Source organism: Cinclus cinclus, chromosome 6 (assembly GCF_963662255.1).
Source record: "Cinclus cinclus chromosome 6, bCinCin1.1, whole genome shotgun sequence".
NCBI lineage: Eukaryota > Metazoa > Chordata > Aves > Passeriformes > Cinclidae > Cinclus > Cinclus cinclus.
The window spans coordinates 8,773,691-8,788,976 of record NC_085051.1 but is presented as its reverse complement, the minus strand read 5'-3'; the positions used below and the strand labels follow the sequence as shown (position 1 = coordinate 8,788,976).

The 15,286-nt window shown below is 44.2% G+C and overlaps 1 protein-coding gene across 1 annotated transcript in view; it reads left to right on the top strand.

Moving 5' to 3' along the window:
* Positions 1-15,286, top strand: part of ABTB2 (ankyrin repeat and BTB domain containing 2) — a 110,996-nt gene that overhangs the window by 59,460 nt on the left and 36,250 nt on the right. The window contains exon 2 of the mRNA XM_062494565.1: positions 13,109-13,255. Within this exon, the coding sequence (XP_062350549.1) occupies positions 13,109-13,255 (147 nt within the window). The remainder of the gene's footprint in view (positions 1-13,108; positions 13,256-15,286) is intronic.

The following is a 15,286-nucleotide window of genomic DNA, read 5'->3' as shown; positions in this document are numbered from 1 at the left end:
AGCACAGAATATCGATGATCTTTCATCAGGGAAGAGGTGACTCAATCTCCAGCAGGTTCAACAGGTGCCACTCACCTGTGGGATCTGAGCATCCCAGGCTGTGTGCACCCAGATCCAGAGCGAGCTGGGAGAGCAGCCCAGGCACAGAACACTTGTTTTTGCAAAGCCAAGTGTCCAGGCTCATGTTACAAACAGAGGATAAACATCGTTCTTTTCTTGTTTTGGACAAGGCATACATGACTTGTGCACCTGGAAAATGCCAGTGCTGGAGGCTGCAATAGCTGCAGGACTTGGAAGTGTTGGCTGCTCTCAAACCCTGCAGCTTTGCCACCAGTCAGTGATGCAGTGCATTTTAACCACTATTTAATATAATACAGTACAGCTTCAGCTACTGCATGTGGCCAGAACTGAGAGGTTTGGCCTCAACTCCCACTGAAGTTTTCTCTGTGTACACTAATTTTTTTTCCTCGCATCTGTTTATTGGCAAAATTGCAGTTGCCAGATTTGATCCAAACATCTGCTTTTTGCTGCTGGCTTTCTATAGTTTTGTAGTTTGGCAACATCACCAGATACCAGGGAGAAGGCTTGAGGTGACCTAGCTTCCAGTACCTGGAGGGAGCTACAAGAAAGATTATGGAGAGAGACTTTGGATAAGGGCTTGAAGTGACAAAACTGGGAGGAATGGATTCACACTGCCAGAGGGCAGGGTCAGATGGGATATTAGGAAGAAATTTTCCCCTGGGAGGGTGGGGAGACCTGGCACAGGCTGCCCAGAGAAGCTGTGGCTGCCTTATCCCTGGAATTGTCCAGGTCAGGTTGGAGCAACCTGGGATAGTGGCAGGTGAACATGGCATGGGGCTGGAATGAAATGATTCCTTGAGATGATCCCTTCCAACCCAGACAATTCTATGGGATACTGAGAAAGCTTTTCCATCCAGTCCTTGCCTAGGTGCCATCTGTGACCTGCTGGTTTACTGGTAAGAATAGGATTGCAGGCAGAAAGTCAGAATAGAAGGAATCTTTTATACTGTAGAGATAGTTTTGGTGGGCACTGTAGTGACATTTCCCAAGGGGAGATGGAGGAGATGGATTGCTCACACCTGAGTGAGAGCAAAATGCAAACAGAGGAGCAGTGCAGCTGGAGATCAGGATTCCTCCTAGCTTCAAGCAGCACAGATTTCTACATTAGTTCCTGTCAGCATGGAGACCCCTTGACATTATTGGGTCAAAGAAAGGTGCTAATCCATCACAGAAAATGGCTTAGCACTTGATTTATATTCATTTATCTTTGCTCTGCACAAATGCTTTGTTCCTTACCCTGCTTTGAATCAGGCCAGCCTAATATATTGGCATCTCAATCATCATTTGGCTCCCACTGAGATGAAGAAGCAATGGTTGGGCCTGCAGGGCCCTAACAGTAAATCAGTGATTTATTAGGAAGAACAGGCCAGGAAGGTGAAGATCATCTTGAAAACGGGTAGTGAGGAGACTGCTACATTTTTCTGTTTGGCTGATTATTTTGCCCTGAAGAATTATAAAACAGAAAAAAAAATCAAACCCGAGTAACTTCAGGTTTCAAAGCATGGTGTTAAAAAGTTGAGTAATTAATTTTTTAATCTTATTATGGTGATCTGGAAATTAGCCCAGGAAGGGGCATTGGAAGCTGAATGACTTTGCCCACACAGCTACAGAGGGTATCAAGTTCCATCAGCACAGAGCCAAGGCATGTCCAGCTCTGCTCAATCACCCCCTTTGTTTGTTGTGCCACTTCTCAGGGAATGGGATTCAGGGGAAGGGAGACAAATGAGACTGGGGGTTAAAGGATAGAGAGTGTTACACGCTCCTCAAGAATTTTTAGGAAAAATAAAATATTTCCAAGTTAAAGGTGCAGAATTGGCTCTTATTTATAGAACAGTTTCCCAGTGCTCTCCCATTTGTTCACTGATTTCTTCCGTCAGGGAATGTTCAGGGTTTGTTTTTTTCTCCCTATTCTTTTTCCACCATCCTTCTTCCATGTATCTGTTCCCACCCTCTCTTGAGAGTGCTCTGTGTGCTCCTTTCCCTTCCCTGTTACTGCTGTATTACTTTTGGAGAAGAAAGATTGCTCTCAAGTACAGCTTCAACTCCAAATAAGTTTCTCTTTCAGATCCAAGTGATGTTCCTTATCTCCTATTCCAGTCTGTTCCCACCCAGAAGTGGACCTGCAGGGCAGCCCAGTTTTAGCCTTTACCAGCTTGTCCTTTTTTAACAGAACATCTCTTATTCGAGCTGTCTTCAGTAATTTGGTGAAAAGAACAGATAAAAGCATTCTTAGACAGTCGAGCCTCCCCAGATCTGCCTCTGTCATGGTTCTGCCTTTTTTTTTAATTCCATGACAAATCTTAAAAACCTTCTAAGACTTTTTTTCCCTTGGCAATAATCAAAGCTATTAATATTGCTGGGATATAGTGGTTGCAGGCAAACAGCTGGATCCAGAAAGTGATTACTTCTGTGGGATGGGGTTATTTGTGTGGGATGGACCTTTGCTTTTCAAGTCCTTCCATGCTGTGCATCTCTGCCTCGCAGCAGTGGAGATGCTCCACGTTGCCTTCAGAGAGAAAATCATAATTTAGAGCAACACAGAACCAACAAAATGGAAAAGTAGGGGTTTTATTTGGTACCTTAATGACTACAGAAGTTTTATGGGCAAAGGTAGGACTATGATTGTTCATTAAAATTAAGGTTTTTCCATCTGTGTAGGTTTTTTTTTTTTTTCAATTGAAGGATCTTGCTCTAAAAAATTCTTTCATTTTGCTTCTGGTATGAGGCAATTTTCCCTGTTCTTCCATCATTTTGCCTGAAATGATGAAAAATAGTTTGGTTTTATTTTGTTTCTTCATTTCACCTCTACAAATAACAATGTTCCAAGTGTCAGGAAAATAATTGCATGCAATCAAATAGGGTAGCTGGAAAGTCCTGTGCAGGAAAGCCCCGAGAAAACAGCATGCTGTCAAAATCGATTGGGCTGAATGCTTGAATCCATTATGGATCTGCTGCACGGGTGTGATAGAGATAGCAAAGTGTATTTTTAAAATAAAACACAAGATTTGGATTCTAATTTTCATCCCCTACACAGATGCTGTGTTGAAAACCCAGAACATGTGGTAGTGTTTCCAAATTCTTCAAAGAACCATGGCCATCCTGAGAACTGCTGCTCTTCATGCTTCTGCAGAAAATTTGCTGGTTTAAAATAAAAAATACTGGCTTTCTTCAGAGTTATAAAACAATGCTGAGGATCCATTAATCAGAGTGGTTCCCTGACCAAGTATTGAGACCTTAATGTAAATATCTATAAATAATACAGTGGCAGCAGTATTCTTTTGGAAACAGAATTCAAAGAGGTCCTGTTTGAGCAGCAAATACTTGCTCAGGGCAGTTATATTTAGGGCTCTAATGGAAGTGTACAAGTTATGCTTTTTATACAAACTATAAATGGCTACAACTAAGAGACTTAGACTTTGAAATGCACTTGGCACTCGTGCAGTGAGAGAGACAGGGCAGAGCCTTGTAGTACAGTTGGGATTTTTTTTACTTTTTTTTTTTTTTTTTTCCTGCCAGCTTTACAAATACTGCCAAATTCTTACAGTGTTGCCACCCCTAAAGGGCACTTTCAAAAGCAGATGTTGGATCTGCTCTAGTTTGGGACTGGTGTGGAGCCTTGAAGAGGCTGAGCCCCGAGTGGAAGTGTGATGACAGTGAGGAGGAGGTGATGGGGGACAAGAAGGAGATGCAGAAGCAGAGAGTGAAAGAGGTGCTGAAGCCGTGGAAGGAAGCCAGGCATGAGTGCAGAGGGTATGAGATGGTCCCTGAGTACCACACAGGATGCCAAAAATGGGCTAAAGTGTTGCAAAGATCGAGTGTAAAACTGAGCACTTGGTGAGTAAGTGGAATTCCTCAGCTTCACTTCTGAGTGTCCAAACAATTGGTCATTGTTGACAAGATCTCCAGGATGCTTTGATGTGAGGAAGCAGAATGTTGCAAAATACTGTCATTAGTAATAGACTAATCAGCTGTATTGGGGGGGAGGACTGCCAAATACTTCCAAGTGTTTGTTTGAGGAAATGAAAATTAAGAGAGGCACAGCTTCTATCCTGGACTAGAATTGCTGCTGGTCTTTAGTGCTATTAAAATACTCTCGGAGAGCAAACCCTGCCTAATGGTGCTTGTCAAACACAAACATTGTTATCAGGATGGTGGAGCTTTGTGTTTGCCTTGTCCCAAAAGCTTGCAGCACTAATATTGGGCTGGTAAAAATGGCAAAGCTTGTGATTCATTAATTACTCATGCACGTAAACGCTGCTGTGAGCAATTTACTGCACTGACATAATGTTGAAGATTTAACTGGAGGTTTTATCAAATGTCTCTTTTTTTTTTTTTTCTCGTGAGCTGCTCACGGTGCACCCGCCCCAAGTTTTGTGTTGTCTGGCTGGTGACTCAAAACCTGAATCATTTTTGTCTGCAGGCAGGGTAGGAATGTGCTCATCCTGGTGAGCCTCCAAGCCTTGCCCTCCTGAGGTCAGGCTTCACAGTCTCAGCATTGCACTGTGTTTCTCTTAGATAAAATTTCAATTTTATATTGAGTGACAGATGCGTATTTCACCCGGACAAAACCCCAGATGCTGTTGCTGACAGCTAAAGGAGACAGTCCCTGAGCTGCCTAAAAAATACCTTTAGGAGCAGTAAGTTGGTTAATGCTGAGTTCCTGTTTCCTCATGACTTTTTGAAAATAAACTGAGGGTAATCAGCTCTTATGACATTCTGATGTTTTAGGTCATTGACTGATGTAATCGTAGTCTTGATGTTTATTATTAAGTGACCATGGTTTCTGAAATATGATTTTAATGGCTTGCAACAGCCAGGAGAGGCTAAGGAGGGTAGATTTTATCAGGTCAAGGACTCACCTGTATAAAGAAGCTGCCATGCAGGGATAATTTCTTCCAAAAAATTGCTCTAGAATACGTTAGAAAGGATTGCACTGGATTATTCTGGAGTGCTGCGCTGGTCAGATTCTCTGTCTTGACATTGCAAGAAAAGGAACTGGGAGTGACAGAGGATATAAATTTACTATCCTCTTTGTTTGGCAAGCATACAGATCATGGGATGTATAAATAGAAGAATTGAAGGCAAGCAAAGAGAGGTCATTATGGGATGTACAAAGAGCTTACTCAGAGCACATCTGGGGAACTGGGCATGATTCAAAGGCCAGATTACAGGAAGGACAGTGAACAATAAGGAATGGATTAGAAGAGGGTATTGTGGAGGGTATGAGGGCTCGAGCTGGTGCCTGCAGTTGCTGCAGCCCCTCTGCTTACACCAAATGAAGCTGGTTTTACTGTAAGAGCACCTAAATTGGAGACTTCTAAAGAATTCCAAGGGAATGGACACAGAACCCTCTTCTTCCTGAGCTTTCTGACCCCCACAGCAGCGCCATTAAAGGACTCTTACCACAGCTTACCTGTCTTACCTCTCTCGTTCTTTCAAAAATAAAGCTTATTATTTTTTTTAAAGCTTACTTATATATATATCTTGTTTATAATTTCTTACGGTATTTCTGCTCTGTCAGGTTAACTGTCCAGTATTGTATCCACATCCAGATCTCTACAGGGCTAAAATTATTTTGCTTTCCTTAACCCTCTCAGTTGAGTAAAGCTTCTCTTCTGATGTCATACGTTCCACTGAGGTGCAATTAAATATTGTCACAGCATCTGTCCTTTCATCTCAGAAGCAGCTGCGTTTTTGGGAGCTTTGTTGAAGGTAAAAAGGGCTTTGTAAACTAAAAAAGGATTGTTGGTAAGGGGCAGAAAATGTACTATTGATACATATGGGAAATGGGGACACTGCTAAATGTTGAGCAGCATGAAGGAGTAAGTTGAGGATGAGAAATGAAGCAAGAACACTGCTGCTGTCACACCACCTTTACCAGGAATGAAGCAATATCCTCATTTTCCAGATAAGCAGACTGAGACACTGAGATTAATCAAATGAGTTGGGGTTTACACAAGCAGGGAATTCTAAGTCTTCAGCCACTTGGACTACAGACATTTTTTGGCACAGGATTCTGGTTTTGTATTTCTTTCACAGTGTTCATAATCTCTTTATACCACTCCTCATAAAACTTCGTTTTTTCATTGATACTTCTAACCCAGTATGGGCTTTTCTCTTTAATGTGCTGTACTGGATCCTGAAAATAAGAGTCCTGGAAGCATTTGGATTTATTGATAATTGGTGGATTTTTTAATATTGGTATTACAGTGTAGTGCAGGTCTTTGCCTGCCCTTAGGCCCTGCATAGAAGAGCCAGTGCCTGGAAAATCACATGTACAGAATTCCAAAAGGATTCAGCCATACTTGTTGACATATGAGCACACACACTCCTCTTCAGAAGTAGTTGTAGGAAGTAATAATAGTAGGAAGCATTTACAGTTTATATTTACAGATTATATCCCCAAAGGCCTTTTATTAGCACATATAAAACAGGAAGCATAGTTCTACAAACCTAGACTTAAAGCCACGTAGTTACTCCATTCATTTCCAATCTCTGGATCAGCCTTGTGGGAGCAATGGTTCTCTGCTGCCCAGTTTCACACAGGGAATTTGTACTGGGAATTTTGAACAGGGACTGATGGCTGCGTGCTGCCCAGTTTCATACAGGGAATTTGATCGGGAAATTTTGAATGGGGAGCAATGGGTGAGTGCTGCCCAGTTTCATACAGGGAATTTAATCAGGAAATTTTGAATGGGGAGCAATGGGTGAGTGCTGCCCAGTTTCATACAGGGAATTTAATCAGGAAATTTTGAATGGGGAGCAATGGGTGAGTGCTGCCCAGTTTCATACAGGGAATTTTGAACAGGGAGCAATGGGTGAGTGCTGCCCAGTTTCACACAGGGAATTTGAACTGGGAGGTTTGGGCTTTGCAAAGTGCTGGTTCTGATGCAGGAGTTTTGTGGTTGCTTCTCTTCCTTTTGTCCATGTTTCTCCATCTCAGAAGTGGGGATGAGGACAGTCATTGTGCTGTGCTTTTTGGCAGCCATGACAATGCAAGCCCAGGATATGTTCCCGTGTGCTTATGTTCAATTAAGTGCTTGGGGCCAGGCCAGGTTAGTGGTTGTCCAGAAGACCACAGGGATATGGAAGTGGGATTAATGACTCAGTAAATTCTAACTCGGTATTAAACCAAGGCCTCACTCCTACATTTATAGTCATTTGCAAGCCAGTATATCACAGCTGGATTCAAATGGAGCACAGATACTTCCTACCTTTGTCCAATTCCATCATTTTCATAGCAAAAGGGAGGCAAAATGTGTGGGTTGAAGACATGCGCAGGGATTTTCATAGGACTAGGAAGGGATTTGTAGTGATGATCCATAGACTTCTGCCCTTTCCCTGGCACCATTGCTGTGAGCTCTGTGGCTTTCCCTGCTTTTTAGACTTTCAGTTGCTGTAGTGACCTGCACCCCAGGAGAAAGGGGCAGTGGATTTTGAGAGTGCTTTATAACTCTCTTCTGGTGTATTTTTGGTACTTAAGCAATGCCTGTTGACACTGAGGTACAGGAAGACTGTGAACATGAAGGCAGCGCATCTCTGATGACATTCCCGAAGTCCAGGAGAACTGTATTTTGTTAATTTGGAGAGGATATTGTCTCTTTGAGCAGTAGGACCAAGACTTTGAGCAGTAGGACTCACCCTTGAGGGCTGTGTGACTCTGAGGTGTCCAGAAGTGTCCCCTTAGGACTTCAGCTCTTTGGTGGAGAGATCCAGCATAGCACTTGCAGAAAATTAAAAAACCTTCCCCACTTGAAGTTCCTCCCTCCTCTGCTTCTCCTCCTGTTTCCAGTTACAGAATTACTGTTTCATGTGGATGCAGATACAAGAAACTCAGTTTGATTTTTTGCTTACTGCTGGGAGAGATACCTGCCTGCTTTCTAGCAGAAGCCATGCTCTTTTCCTACATGTGAGCAATTAGGTGCACTGTTCCCTGATCACAAGCCTCTCTCACCATCTGTAGCATGGCTGCACTTGATTCTAGAGCCTGGTGTGTTTAGATTTTGAGGGAGCTCCATCAGGAACACTTTGGTTGCTGTTTTTTTGGAGGGGTTTGTTAATGTTCTGTCAAAATGATCCCATCTCATTTCATAAAATATTTTGAGAGGAGTTGAGCTTTCCTAGCAGCGGTAGGTCAGCAATGAGAAAGCAGACCTCCAGGAACTGGCATTAATTCCTGCTGGTGCTCCACTCCTGGAACTGATTGGCAAGAGGGAACTGCGGGGCTTTGTGTTGTGTGGGAGAATGGGGAATGGAAAACAAGGAGAGCCTTGAGTGCTCTTGGCCATGAAGAATTGCAGGACTTTGTGCAAGGTGACAGCCATCCCCATGTCATGGCCACGTTCCAACTGCACTTGCAGCTGAGGTTTCCCCCTCAACTCCATTGGAATCGGTGGGATTTGGCAGCTCCAGTGTGGTCAGGTCATCACCATCTGCCTTCAAAACTTTGGCCTTCCAGAATTTCAGTTCACAGGGATCAGCCATCGTTCCCAGCCCCCAGAATGCTTCTTGCAGAATTTATCCCAAGCCAAACACTGCAAAAGCACACTGGTGTATAGACATTCCTGCTTGGTTTCTTAATGCATTTTTCACTCACAGCACTCCTAGTTTCACACATGGGGCTTTTAGCAGCAATTTATAACATACAGAGATGATTTTGAATTTTCCAAGGGCTTTCTGGTTGGTTTGGCCAAATAGGTGCTTTTTTCCCCCCTACTATTCAGGTATAAATAGCACATTGTATTGTCCTGTACACTTTGCTAGGTTTATTTTTTTAAAAAGCAGTTTTTCTGTGTCAGTAGTTTATGGTATATATCCCTGTCCTAATTATATTCCTGATTCTTTGCTTAATCTGTCATGAGCAGAGCCAGTGTGTTTCTGAAATAAGGGAATCAGTACCCTGGGCAATTTCCATGAGGAATCCCAGACAGCAGAATTTGAGTGCTTTCCAGCCAAGACTCCTTGGCCCTTTGCCACTTGTGAGTGGCCCCATCTTAACCTCTAGATATCGTGTAAGTGTTTGAAAACCATCAAATTGCTGATGAGTTAATCTGTAGGAAGTTGTCTGCCAACATCAGTGGTCCAGATGGGAGAAAGCCCAGAGAAAACCATTACAACAAGGTACAAATGATGGCAAGTCCCTTTGCATGACCATGGTGCGCAAATGGTGTGAGGTGTGAAGGGGCCAGGAGTAGCTGGAAAGTCAGACATTCCAATCTCAGAGTAAAATTCAAGGAAAGGTCTGCATTTGCCTGTATCTTGAGATCAAAAGAGCAGAACTTGATGCCAGCCTCTGAATTAGGAGGACACTCAGAGATGGACCTGGGGTTCATTACAGAAATTGTCCTGCTTCAGGAACTGGATTGACTGCCCAGCTTGGGGAATCATGGAATTGGGCAGTGGTTTGGCTTGGAAGGGACTTTTAAAGATAATTTAGTACCAGCCCCACTGCCATGGGCAGGGACACTCTGCCCTAGCCCAGGTTGCTCCAAATCCTGTCAAACCTGGCCTTGAACACTCCCAGGGATGGGGCATCCACAGCTTCTCTGTGAAACTGTGCCAGGGTTTTCCTACCCTTGTAGGGAAAATTTCCTTCCCATCTAAACCCACTGTCCTCTTGGAGCCCCTAGGTTCTCCCTGGGCCCTTTTCTTCTTCAGGCTGAGAATTCCCAGCTCTCCCAGCCTGTCTCCAGAGCAGAGGTGTTCCAGCACGTGCTGGAAACCACACAAGAGCTTTGCCCAGCCCTGCTCGTGGGAGCCATCACGTTAGAGCCAAAGCTCTCCACAGAGCTGCTGCACCTCTTAAAACAGAAAGATGTCCAGGAGTGTGAACAGACTTTTCCCTGGATCTTGCTCAGACTGGAAACATTTTCAGTTGCTATTAAAAAGCATCAGATTACAGACAACAATTTCAAACTCTTCAGGCAAGCAGAATAATTTGAGTTTAAGGAACTGCTTAACTGGAACTCACCCAGTCGTGACTGCCTTTTTTAAGAGCCTTGGCAGCAAGTGCTTGTGAACAGGTTTCATATTTAACTGAGGCAGAATAAATATGGCTTTATTTCCAGCTGCTGTTTCAAAGGCTATGGAAAGATCAGGAACAAATTTTTAGCCATGCTTTATCTGAGAATCGGGCCATTCCAGAGGTGACTTCTGAGCTCCTGATGCTCCTGAGGTTTGAGCTAAGCCACACTTGAATTCACAGTCTCTCCTGACCCCCACCAGGGTTTGGATCCTGTACTTAAAATCTTAATTAAAAACAAACAAACAAAAACAACAAAGAAAAAATAAACAACCAAACAAAAAAACACACCTGTCTAAATGGCTCATTCCTGCACAGTAACTATGTGCTGTTTTACATTGTTTAGTGGGAAAAGCACACTTTGGAAAGTCAGGAAATAAAGGTGAGTATCAAACAGAGAGTGTTTTAATGTGGATTTATTTATTTCAATTGCCTTTTTGCTGCTTATCTTGCTAGTCATGATTAAACGCAATGTTGCCACTAGTTCAGAAACGTGAATGCCAGACAGAAACCGCCCCATGGTTTATACCATTGTTACACCTTTTGACTGAAAATTCCATGATTTGGGAAGCAGGAGAGCAAGAACCATAGTTTGGGATACAAATAATCAGCACAAGGCAGTTGCCTGTCATCAAAAAAAAAAAAAAAAGGATTTTAAAATTGGTGTTAAAGATTAAGTGCTGTTTCTCCTTTACAACATCACTGGGCAAAGCTTGACTGCAGATGTCCTCATGCCTGAATTTCTGATCTGAGGAGCAATAATGATGCTTTTTCCAACTCTACAGAGTTACTGGAAGTTGATCAGAGAGGAAACCCTGATTAGGGTGCTGAAAGATAGAATAGTAGCCCTGTTAAAATAGGTGCATTTTTGTTTTGCTTCCCACTGTCCCAAAATCAGTGTTGGGAGGTGTATCCTCATTCCCAGGCCTGCTTGTACCTATAGAGACCTGCTAGACATGAGGAGCCTTTGAATCCTTATGCCATTCATCCCCCTCTCAGATCCCAGGGAAAATCTCCAGTGGCATCACTGGCCTTTGGTGAATTCTTTGGTAGAGTCTTGGTGAATTCCTTATTCCTCTCTGGTGTGTAAAGGATGCTCCTCAGCTGTGCCACGGCAGGTGACATAAATCTTATCCACAGCTATCTTGGATGAGTCATTTTTCCAAAGGTAAATAAATCCTCCCTGTTTCCTCGCACCGCCTGACAAACTGTGAACTGGAAAACTGAGAAAATGTTGTTGCCATTTGCGAGGCAAAGCGTTCTGCAAATCTTTATTTTTAATTCCTTGTTAGAAAACAGAACCAACTGAAAGTGGCTGGCAGAGAAAGTGTGCCCCATTTCTTTCCCTCTGCCGGGCTCAGCAGTGGAGCTGCCAGTTTCTGTTTTCACCTCTATAGAATTATGTGCCTCTATTTGAAAGTTTTGACAAATCAGCCGGTTTTCATTCTCCCTCTGCCATAAATTCAATCCATATGTCTCTAAAACATCCTTTCATAGCTTTGGCATGGAAAAGGAAGTGGCTTAGGCTCTGTGTAGTGTATTTAAAGCAAAGCTCTTCTAGTTTGCATGCATGGTTTCTGGTAGCTCTTAAAGCCTTAACTTCCTAATTATTCAGGTTAAGAGGGCATTGGCAGTGCATTCTCCATTAACTAACAGTGATGTACAGTGAAGAAAACACAACAGGATAAATCATTGCCTTATTCTCATCATGTCCAGGAAGTTTTTGATGCAGCCCTTGGCTTTGCCACAAAGCAGGATGCAAAGAGGATGTGAAAAGGGTAGGAGAGATCAATCCAGCATAAAATCTCAAAAGAAAACATCAAGACAAAGAAACAAAAGGTTTCTTGCACAATGAGCTGCAGGGGTTTGTTGAGGAACAATACACAGCACCTATGTGACGGGAGGTCACTACCACAGGAGTAAAGGATCTCCACATCCCAGCCCAGCCCGGGTCCGGAGGTGAGGGTGGACGGAAACGTGGGGCCGAGCTGAGCTGTACTGCTGTGGATCAAAGCTGAAAATCAGAAATACAGGATGCAGCAGGCTAAGAACACAGGCAGTCGTGGCTGTTCTGAGTGGCCGGGTCTGGAATCAGGGAAAATTTGAGTCAGGAGGTGCTGCTGGAGTTGTGGGGTGGATCTGTGATTAAAAAGGGGGCAGTAGCGAGGGCACAGGAACAGTGGCTGAGTGACTGCAGGTGGCTTTTTGGAGTCCACCTGCCCTGTGGATGCAGTGGCACCAGATGTACCCCAGGGTGCCCCTGGTCAGGACAGGTCATTGTCCCAGCCCAGCCTCTGTCACACACACCCTGCTCCCTGCCTCACATCCTCTCCAGAGGTCACATTCCCCCTTTCCTCTGTGCCACACGGAGCAGTCGCTTCTGTGCACTTGTACTGAGAGGAGGTGTGTGGTAAACACGTGTGTGTGCTGTAATTACCTCCCTAATCTCTCTTTTTCTCTCTCTCTCTCACCCAGAGGTCATTTACAGAGATGAAAATGCAGGCAGCTCGGCGCATCCAGAGGTGTGCACATGCAGAAACCACAGTCTGAGCGCCTGAAACTGCACGGCAGCTTCAAAGGGCTGCCACAGCCCCTGGTTTTGTTTGCAGGGTTGCAGGGATGGGGTGGACTCCAGGCTGTATTCCACATCTCTCCAGATCAGGCCCTTCTATCTGGGGATCTGCATACAGCTGTTCAGCAGCGAGCTGTGTGTGCGTGGCCCGCTTGTTGTATAAACAAGAGTAGAGCCTTAACCAAAGCTTTTCATGTAATTTTATCTCAACTGCAATTTGTTTCCAGCTCTTAAAGGCTGTAGGAACATCCAGCCTTACTCCCCGGAGCCTGTTCCAGCGGCGTTCGCGGCGCTGTTTGATTCCCTTTGAACTGTTAAAAAAAAAAAAAAAAATTCCCGGAGAAAGGTGCGAGCTCTGTATCCCTCCTGGAGGGATTTGCTTTCCCACACGTGCAGGCTGGTTTGTAAGAGGTGTGCTGTGTGCTCTGCCCCAGGTGTGCTGTCCCTCCCTGCCTACTTCAGCCCCTACCACGACGGCTCGGTGTGCAGCGATGGACGGGCCGATGCCTACGCGCAGCTGGAACTCCGGACCCTGGAGCAGTCCCTGCTGGCCACGTGCGTCGGGAGCATCTCGGAGCTGAGTAAGTTTGGGATGGAACCCACCATGGGACTCTTCCAGCAGAGTGGGAGAGCCCATCCCTCCTCCTGCAGCCGGAGTTGCTGCCGCTGTTGGCAGCGTGAGCAGTGTTTAATGTTGGGTGAGATTTAATTGTCTGGTGGTGCTGTTTATGAAAATCAGCTGGTTTCATTAGCCTTCTTTGTGTCTAATTCACCTGGAGAGGTGTAAGAGGTGCCTCTTTTCTTTTTTTTTTTTTTTTTTTTGAGATGTTACTGCCAGCTAAAGTTGGATGCTCTTTCCTAGGTGCCTCTGGAGGCTCTCCTGTGCATTTGTGGAGCACAGCAGACCTCCCTCTTTGTGGAGCACAGCAAACCTCCCTCAGACAGCAAAGAGGGTTCTCTTTGTTACTGTTTCTGCAGTGGAAATGTCTGGAATATTCAAGGAAAACGTTTTTGGTTATTTAAAAAACAAAAAGCGAAGGAAAAAGAAAATCTGAGAGCACTCTGGTAACAAAAACTTGTTCATCCCCCCCGTTTTTTTTTTTTAAGCTGACCAGAAGAAATATTCCATTCCTAGAGTACTCACAAAGCCCCTTTAAAGTAAACAAAAATGATTTGTGTTTTCCTGGTCTACTTTCCCCCTTGCAAGGTTTCTGCTGGCATCACTTTCTTAGCCTGCACCATCTGAATACTAATGAATGCCAGGGCCAGTAAGGAGCTTGTGTGTTTCACCATTTATTTTGCAACCTGCCTTAGCTTGAGGTTTTCAAATTCCTTCAACACACCTCTATTTATCCTGGAACACAAGAGAACATTTGTAGCAAGGGCCTGAGATTGAATACAGCTTCCTCTCTCCCTCTTCCCCCATCCCTGCCTGGCCAACTTGGTCAGTACATCCAGTGAATGGCTCTCCTGATACAGTTGCCTTTTTTTTTTTTTTTAAACGTTGCTGCCCATTGCCAGAAAAATAGAGTGAGTGTGCAAAGGAGAAGGAACGTTGTTCTGAGCTGAAAATTTGAATTCCAGATGCATTTCTGCTATAAACTGTGCAGACTTGTGTGTTAGCACCAGCGCTGGAGGATCCGTGATGCTCTCGTAAAACGTGTGGATCCTGGAGCTACTGAAGTGGAAAGGCAGAGTTGTTAGGAGGATTTTTTTTATTATTCTGAAGTGGGTCCTTAAAGCTGAATGTGCTGTACAACAAAGGAGTGGCACAGCCTTAGACTGCAAGCTGAGATTTTTAATACCTCGTTGGTCTGAACCACTAAAAATGTCATGTTTAGACATACAGTAGCTTTGTGGGGCTTTCTCCCGTGTAACAGTAGAACCCCAGGGGTTCAGGCTGGCAAATGTAGTGTATTGCTTTTAGATATAAATGAACAAATAATAACTTCCCAAGAATTTCAGAGGGAGGTGTTGCTAATGCATGTGTGGCACCGCTGAGCTCAGGGCGCTTTCCCAGGAGCCAGCTTTGTGATGGGACGACTATTTCGGTTCCATCCTTTCCCAGTATTGTAACTTTTGGACACAATAGAGCAATGTTTCCTGTGAGAGTTTGAGGGGACTGTAAAGCATAATGCAGCAGAGATTCTCCCAAGGAAAAAACAGATCTTAGCTAAGTATAGTAATAATTCAGCTCACTGGCTGGTAGTCACACTACTCAAAGATGAAGCTTTTTGGAGTTTGTAATGCACCACAACACAAGGAGATTAAACAGAGTTGTGCCTAAAGCAAGCTAATTGCAAAAAGACCAGCCTTGGGGTTATTGCTCTGGGAACTTTTTAAAAATCTGCAGTCCTAAAATTCTGAGTGCAACTGTGTGGTCCAGGTCACCTTCATCCAGGCCTCCTCAGGTCCATCGTGCTCTGACAGAAGCAGTTTGGCTCTAGTTCAGAATCAAAGAGGAGTGAGAAGCCCAGAGACCTCCTGGATTGAGCTTCTTACAATGCTGAGGGACAAATTTTTGGCACAGCTTGAGACAGCCAGCATGATAAAGATTGGCTTTTTAATTAGAGAATCAGGTCTTGCCGTTCTGGAGAAACCTGCAGCTAGAG